Consider the following 8,362-nt stretch of genomic DNA (forward strand, 5'->3'; position numbering starts at 1 on the left):
GTAGAAGAAATATATAACTTCCCTATTGAAATCTATGAGGTCGTTTGTTTTATTTTAACATGCTTTTTAGAGAGTAACAGCATCTGATGGCAAGGTGCAGCCAATCTTCATTGAAAACAACATTTGTTTCATGTGTGTTCCTTAGCAGAAGCACTCTTAGAAAACCTGGGAAACTTGGGGTACTTGAAAATGTGTCAGTGCTTGAATGTACACTAGTTGGCCAGAGCAATGAAGCATGCCAAAAACAGCACAGTTAGAGACACGACCCAAAGGAAGAAAGAAGAAAGGCCAGTGCAAGTCCTGTGTTGTTCTTTGCGTCCTGTCTCTAGCGGTGCTGTTTTTACCATGTTTCATTGAAAATGTAAACTTGGTAGACACCCTGCAGATCACAAAGTCCCACTTAGATGAAACTGTGCTGTGCATTCCAGTATATAGGCTGTTTGAGGATTTGTATAACACTCGTTGCTTTCACTTGCTCAAACCTTTGACTTTTGCAGTTCTGGAAGGGAACAACACCAAAGTTGGCGACTCGGATGTATCGGACAACTTCACAACTTCCCCAGATGGTGCAGACATTTCGGCTGAATCCAGTCCTCACACCTCCTCGTGCGACCGACACGCTGGCAATGCAGGGTGGGTTGTGGCGCTAGCAAGGCTGTTTTCAGGACATATATAGTGTGGGAAGTGCAAGCTAAAAGCTGTGGTTTATTTTTGTCGGTATCGTCTGCAGCAAATATAGTGGAGGGTGCACCGTGAGGAATAGCAATGGAAACTGTACCAGTAGCTCGCAGAACACCACTGGATATAATGATGAACCTATATGTAGTATGAACAGGATTGTAATCCGGCCTGAGTCTCATAAATGATAAAATTTGAAAGTGTTGTTTCTCCAACAATTCCATTTAATTTGAAATATTTATGAACTCGATGAGGCCATGAGAATTTAACAATTTCAGTGTTTCATTAGTCTTGGTATTCTTTGTTTCATACTTATCATGCAATGCAGTGGAAGCTATGGAAGTTGTCTGCAGTAAGTAATGTACAACTTGTTTTGATCTACTTCACGGTGTACCCAGTGGTATACAATCTGTTTGCGGGGGAATAGAACATGCTCGAAGGTCCCTGTTTTGAGAAAGCTTTGGGCATCATTGGAAGTAATCTTTATAACAATGATGAGAAAAACAAAATATACATACAGACAAATCATTGCTGCCTACATGGCTTAAGAAAAAGGTAAAAGTTGTAAAGGGGCATGCTTTGGCTGCTTAAGGAGCGCCGACGCGGAATTTTTGTGGTACATATTTGTCGCTGGTATTGATGCTTACAAGCCCCACTATTCATGGAATGGCACATTAGGCAGTTGGACACAGTGTAAATAATTATTTACAGCTTCATTCAGTTGTGTCGGTTTCGGTTTCGACTAAATGAGCACCGATGCAGCGGCCAGGACAGGAGAGTGCTCGTGACGTCACCGTTTTTCTCGCACCACTGCTTATCTGGACGCGCGCAGGAGCTCGCGCGCATCTTCACCGTCCTATCATGCCTCGGGTAGCACGATGTAAGTCTCAAAACCGTGACGTGATACACAAACCAAAGCAGTGCGTGCCAACTACAGCTAGTGCATTGGCCACATAACCGGGACCCTGACGTCGGCAGTTTGGGATCGGGAGGAGTAGGTGTAGTCATACTGATGCCGATTGCAAGAGGGCATTCCGTTTCAGCTTTCTCGTGTGTGCAAAGAATAGAATGGATTTAAAATATTATGATGAACGGTTACTGTTGAAACTTGCTGGGAGATATCTCAACTTGCCAAAGAAGCCTTTTGCATAGTTATCTCAGGTTGGAAATTTCGGCGTCAGTACTACTTCAAAGATTTGGTGTGCTTGCCTCTGCACTCGATATGGACATATAGTGCCATTTCCGGGTTTATCGTGTAACAAATAATGCAAGCGAAGTAATATAGATTATTGTAGCAGTAAGTTTACATAATCTGTTGAGATACACCAATGAAGTAATAGTTATAATAAGTTAATCGTATTCACATTATAATTGCTTTTGGCAGCCTCGCACCGTGCTTTTCTCGTTAAGGAACTGTTCTTTTACCATCTCCAGCATTGGCAGGATGGCATGGTATTTATGCAATGGAGGGTAGTAATAACATTGCACTGAAGGAACACGAGCCCTTTTTGACACATTTTCCAGTGCTTGAGAAAGTCAGTGCATCTTGGCATAAGGAGAACCCAGCAGTGCAGAGGTCACGCAGATGGTCGCTGGAATCCAGCTCGAGTTCGAGTGCCTGACTGCCTTGCGTCCCTGCACTACTTCTTCTGTTCTTCGCCTCTCCTTCGGCAATCTTCATGTGTTTATGATATGTTTATGATTGGACGATTTGGTTAATGATTTCTACAGAAGCCCATGTGCTGACAGGAAGTGGAAATTTTGAGTGGGCAACAATTCCAATGTAAACTTATGACAAGCCAATGAAACATGGCTTGCTGATAGAGTCATCTTAGCGACCAATGCCAGTGTGATTTTTTGCATCATAGAATTAGAAAAAGAGCTCTAGTGGATTTGCAAAAAAGTGGGCTTTGCCGGAAGGTGTACGGTTATTTTTGTAGAATGACACCGGACACGATTCGGGCATTTGGGAGCATTGGTATAGATCATAGCTGTAAAATGTTGATGGAGTAGTGCGGGGAGATAAATGCAGTAAAGATCGGCTAGGGCCCCACCTAACCGACCGGAATCAGATTTTACTGCGTGTTCAGTCCAAACCCACAATGTCGAAAACTGAGTCCATATAAAGATCATTAAATCTCCAATAATGAATGAAGTGTAACGAGTTTTGTACAGGAGGTACGAATTAGTGTCATTCGAAAGGTGCTTATTTTCGGAAGCCTACCCATATGCTTGGTCCTAATTTTCACGAAGCAAAATTCCTCCATGCACTTCCAAGCTGAGTTATTGCCACAAAACCACTTAGTGTATCCAGCAGTAACTTACTACTGTGTGCAATCTTATAGAAATGCATCAGAGCCTCAAGCTGCGCTCAAAGCACTCTTCATGAGGACACAACAATTTGGAACACCGCAAGCAACTTTACCTCCATCGATACATTTTCAAAATTGTGTCAATATTGTGCTGAGACTCACGCATTAAAATCACTGCCATAGGTCAACAGCGACCACATGGCCCTTGTTGATGATGCCCTCCCTTCACTTGAGCATGTTAGATACCGAATTTGTGAAGCTTCCAAGTGGCAGTTATTATATAGCACACGAAAATAATGAACTTCCGTACCGTTCAGAGACCATCTCAATGTTTTGTGTGTAGGCACTCAAGATGAGCTTGAAGCTTTGGGTAACTAAAGAGAAAAGGAGGAGTCAGAAGCAGCCACTGGTAGCTGCATTAAAAAATGAATGCAGTATGAGCCAGAGCTCTGCATGACGAGGTCTATGGAAACTTTCGAAGAGGACGCTACGGGAGTGATGCCTACAGCCAGGGTGCTGACCCAACTAACCACTTGTGACACACGACGGTGGCCAATTACTTCTCAGCGATTATGTGATATTTATGAGCCACCTCAAAAACGTTTTCCTCTGAAGAAAAGTGAAAAAACATGATGATCTTACTTCGACGCCCCATTCTTGGTCTCATGAAGAAGAATAAAATTCTTCAGAGCAACCCAAGAACAAGTTCGAGAGGCAATGAAAATCTAGGCTACCAGTGGCATTCTAGGCACCCAGGAACTAAAATGTTGTCACCTAGTTAGTGAAGTAATGAAGGCATTAATCAGAGCATTAGCCTATCAGTTCAAAAGGACACACTTCAAGGCCTCCAAAAGCGACTGTTGTTGATGAAACAAAAGAGTTGCATAATCAGTGGAAGCGAGCGCTTGATTTAAAGTGTGGCTTCTCAATATTCGCAGCTTTGCGCCCTCGACACTGTGCTTAGGCAGGTGGAAGAGGTACACACACCCTATATGTCTGCATGTGTCACCGGTATTTTAAATTAATGCTCCACTCTAGTAACCTCAAAGAGACAACTGAAGAACTTTTGGCTACGACATCATACCAACTTGATGATGAAGACTGCATTTTCGGCAATTCCCAGCCTGCTCAGGTATGGCTTGCACAGAGACACTACTCTAGCAAAGTCTGTCTGACGTCTTCAGGATTAAGGATGACACACATCCACCAATGAATCAGTGGAAAACATTGTAATGCTGATACCATTCTTTTGATGCCTGAAGATTTTCGGCAACGTTCATGGACATGTTGAACTATCTTAATGTCCACCATTCCATCAGTGAGTAGCAAGCCAGCTACTTCCGATACCTTAGAGCCAACTGAAGTCTGCACGAGACCATCATAGTGATGAAGTATGCAGAATATATAGCTTTATAGTTCAGTACGCGCCACAGTCATACCACTGCGTCAACTCACAGGTTCAACTACACCCCATAGCTACATATTTTGGCGAGCAGGAAACCACACCTGCAGAGGTTTCTGTACACTCGTGCAGTTATTTCTGCCTGTTTGAAGGTCTGCATCAGCTACAAAATTTAATATTTCTCTGACAGAAGAGAACTTCGTGAATCTCTGCTACCATGAAGTGGACTATGAACTGTCGCAAGAATGGAATTTCTTTGCCACACCACACGGCAAAAGTGCATGTGATGACATCAGAGGCGCAATCAATGGTCTTGCACTGAGAGCAAGTATCCAGAGATCGAGACCTTTTCAGGATCAGAATAATGCTAAAGGACCCGTATGCCGAGGTAAAGACAATGTCAAAAAAAGAACTAATCTGGCTCCCATGTTTTAAAACAAGATACAAGAACGCAGCTTGGTTCACGATTAGCCGTGGCAATTCCAGTCAAAGAAACGCAACAGTTACATCACTTCAGACCAGCTACGCGTTGAACACTTCACATTGCCATTAAATCCTACTCAAGCTCCAAAAAAATTCAGGTAAACAAGCAAAAATGAACAAATAGACTGGTTACTTTGATGCTAACTATTCAACTGGGGAAGAGTTGAACCACTGTGGATAAAAAACAGAAGGCGAAAAAAACAGGTGGCTAAAAATTTTATGCTTGCTGTAAAAGGTATCCTGTCGTGATGTCTGTGGGCCAAGTTGAGTGTGGTGCAGAGGGAAAAACGACTCTGTGATTCTTCCTCCACATCAGACAGATCACGCTTGCTTCACCTCCTGTAATTGGCTGTGTGTAGACCCATAAATAAAAAAGTGGCAAATTAGCCGAAATATGCTGTTTATGGTGTATTTTTGTGGTGTCAAGTGGCAAACAATGTTCATTTATCAGAGAGCCAGGTGTTCGCATTCCTGCCGCATAAAAGTTCGTAGGCATGTAGGCATTCCGAGCTGGGGACACACTTCAGTAGTGGACAGAAGTGTGGCTAATTGCACGCTTTAAAAAGAAATTCTTGCCTCCAAGAAAATTTGCTCGACTGCGATTTCCTGAACGAAACGCTAAATGTTGGGTGCGTATAATGAGCTGTCTCAAGTAATTTTACCTGTTACGATTTGGTGCTTCATGTAGGTGTGAAGGTTGGAAAAAAACTCATTTTTTAACATTCTTGTAATCAACGGGCCTAAAAAGTGGTCTGTTCTCAACCTTAAATATTTTCAGTAGACACTCAAGGAATATATCAATATCACAGTGAAAATTTTAGGGCTGAAGCTTTATAATGCCTTTGCAAAAAATTCTGAAAGCGCACCATTTCTTGCGTTTTTAACAAATACAACACTAAGAATTGTTGCGGTGCGGCATCAAACAGCAAGACAAGATGAACGTTCTACAACATTTTCTATTCTTCATGGTTTATTTATGTAAATTTATTATGTTCATCCACATTTTTCTTGTTTGCAGAAACTTCAAAGAGTGCTCACATGAATGCAAAAATTTTTTGACGAAAATGCTCGGTGTGTTTGCCTCCGATATGTAATTGGCAACTAGCAGAAATTCTTTTGACAAAATTGGAAATGGCTGATTTTGGCGCTGGGATGTTTCGTGTGGAATGGCCCTGCTATGTTTTCTGTATAAGTAAGTCACACTGTTTTGGAGGTTTTAATGAACTTTCATATTGCCCCAGAAAATGAACTAATCAAACTTAAAATCACGTATATCAAGCCCTTATTGTTTATGTATTTGTGTACATAGAATGAGTGAAGTATAAATATTTCTTTAATAACATACCTAATTCGCACTATCGGAGGAGAATTAGTATGGCCTAATTAAAGTTTTCGTTTATGGAGAGGAAATTTGAAGCACTGTACTTGCAATGTGATCCGTGGATATATAACCTGCTGCCACATTTTCTGGTAAACAATGCTTGACAGAAGTTGTTCAGAACCGTTAAAAAAAATTTTGCAGAAACTTTCAATTTACTGTGGTGTGTACATTGTAAAAAGTTTGTATAAATGCATTTTTTGGGTTGACACCTTTTTTCGTAGGTCTCAAAGATTGTGTTTGCTTGATTCTTGCAATATCTTCAGTCCATATTTCATTTTTTTGTATCTTATTCTGCCAACTTAGAAGTTTTTTAAGTGACCGTGAAAAAATTTTGTTTCAGAGGGAAGCTTCATTCCTGCCAGTCCTGTCAGCAATGCAACCATCCCCCTCGTGAGGTGAAATTGTGTGCCAGAAAAATGTGCTGCACCTACACTGTTCGCAAAAAAAGGTTTCTTGAAAAATGCAACCTGGGCAGCCACTCTGGGGAGAGGCCGTATGTGTGCACCACCTGTCAGAAGAGCTTTACTCAAAGACGCTACCTGGTTGATCATGAGAAATTGCACTCTGGCGAGAGGCCGTACGTGTGCAGCACCTGTCAGAAGAGCTTTATTCATAGAGCTAGCCTGGTTGTTCATGAAAGATTACATTCTGGCGAAAGGCCTTATGTGTGCACCACCTGCCAGAAGAGCTTTCATCAAAGAGCTAGCCTGGTTGTTCATGAAAGATTGCACTCTGGCGAGAGGCCGTATGTGTGCAGCACCTGTCGGAAGACCTTTGCTCGGAGAGATAGCCTGGTTGTTCATGAAAGATTGCACTCTGGCAGGAGGCCGTATGTGTGCAGCACCTGTCAGAAGAGCTTTACTAGCAGAAAAAACCTGGGTGACCATGAGAAATTGCACTCTGGCGAGAGGCCTTACGTGTGCACCACCTGCCAGAAGAGCTTTCATCAAAGAGCTAGCCTGGTTTATCATGAAAGATTGCACTCTGGCGTGAGGCCGTATGTGTGCAGCACTTGTCGGAAAAGCTTCACTCGAAAATGCCACCTGGTTGATCATGAGGAATCGCACTCTGTAGAGAAACCGCACGTGTGCAGCACCTGTCAGAAGAGCTTTACTCAAAGAAGCTGCCTGCTTGCTCATGAGAAATTGCACTCTGGCAAGAGGCTGCATGTGTGCAGCACCTGTCAGAAGACCTTTACTCGAAGAGCTAGACTGGTTGTTCATGAAAGATTGCACTCTGGTGAAAGGCCGTATGTGTGCAGCACCTGTCAGAAAACCTTTACTCAGAGAGATAGCCTGGTTGTTCATGAAAGATTGCACTCTGGCGGGAGGCCGTATGTGTGCAGCACCTGTCAGAAGAGCTTTACTAGCAGAAACAACCTGTATAGTCATGAGAAATTGCACTCTGGCGAGAGAACACATGTGTGCAGCACCTGTCGGAAGACCTTTACACGGAGAGCTAGCCTGGTTTTTCATGAAAGATTGCACTCTGGCGAGAGGCCGTATGTGTGCAGCACCTGTAAGAAAAGCTTTACTCAAAGAAAGCACCTCGTTGTTCATGGGAGATCGCACTCTTGTTAGAAGGTTGTTGGTAGCACCTGTCAGAAGAGCTGTAGACATAGTTCCAGCTTGGTGGATCATAAAAGATTTCACTCTGGGGAGAAGGCTGTATGTGGTAGCACCTGTCAGAAGTGCTTTGCTCGAAGACCCACGCTGATTAAACATGAAAAAGTTCACTCTGTTGAGAGGCCTTTAGTGTGCAGCAGCTGTCAGAAGAGCTTTACTCAAAAAAACCCACCTGGTCACCCATGAAACACTGCATTCTCATCAAGGGCTCTGTGTGTGTCATCTCAGAAAAGCTTTACTCACAAAGTTAACCTGGTCTCATGAAAGACTGCACTGTCTTGAAAAGAGTCTGTAGAACCTGTCAAAAGAGCTTTACTCATAGTCCAGCTTGGTCACTCATGAAAGAGTGCACTCTTAGAAAAGGCCATAATTCTACATCTCTTGTCAGATTTACACATAGAAATGGGAGTTGATTGCTCATGAAGAATTACACTTCAGGGGGAACCCGTACATGTGTACCCATTGAGAGAATCAGCTTACT

The 8,362-nt window shown here is 42.8% G+C and overlaps 1 protein-coding gene across 8 annotated transcripts in view; it reads left to right on the top strand.

The window, feature by feature from the left end:
- The window catches only part of LOC144158232 (uncharacterized), a 70,026-nt gene extending 61,791 nt beyond the window's left edge, over positions 1-8,235 (top strand). For 6 of the 8 annotated variants that reach the window (XM_077688948.1, XM_077688951.1, XM_077688950.1 and 3 more), the window contains 2 exons: positions 498-633; positions 6,597-8,235. In XM_077688948.1, the coding sequence (XP_077545074.1) occupies positions 498-633; positions 6,597-7,836 (1,376 nt within the window). In that variant the 3' untranslated portion in view covers positions 7,837-8,235. Of the gene's footprint in view, positions 1-497; positions 634-1,006; positions 3,014-5,893; positions 6,041-6,596 lie in introns of those variants that run through there. The other 2 variants (XM_077688954.1, XM_077688955.1) reach the window with 2 other exon arrangements.
- Positions 8,236-8,362: the final 127 nt, after the last annotated feature.

The sequence above is a fragment of the Haemaphysalis longicornis genome, unplaced genomic scaffold (genome assembly GCF_048455015.1).
Source record: "Haemaphysalis longicornis isolate Haplotype H1 unplaced genomic scaffold, Haemaphysalis longicornis Haplotype H1 scaffold_10, whole genome shotgun sequence".
NCBI lineage: Eukaryota > Metazoa > Arthropoda > Arachnida > Ixodida > Ixodidae > Haemaphysalis > Haemaphysalis longicornis.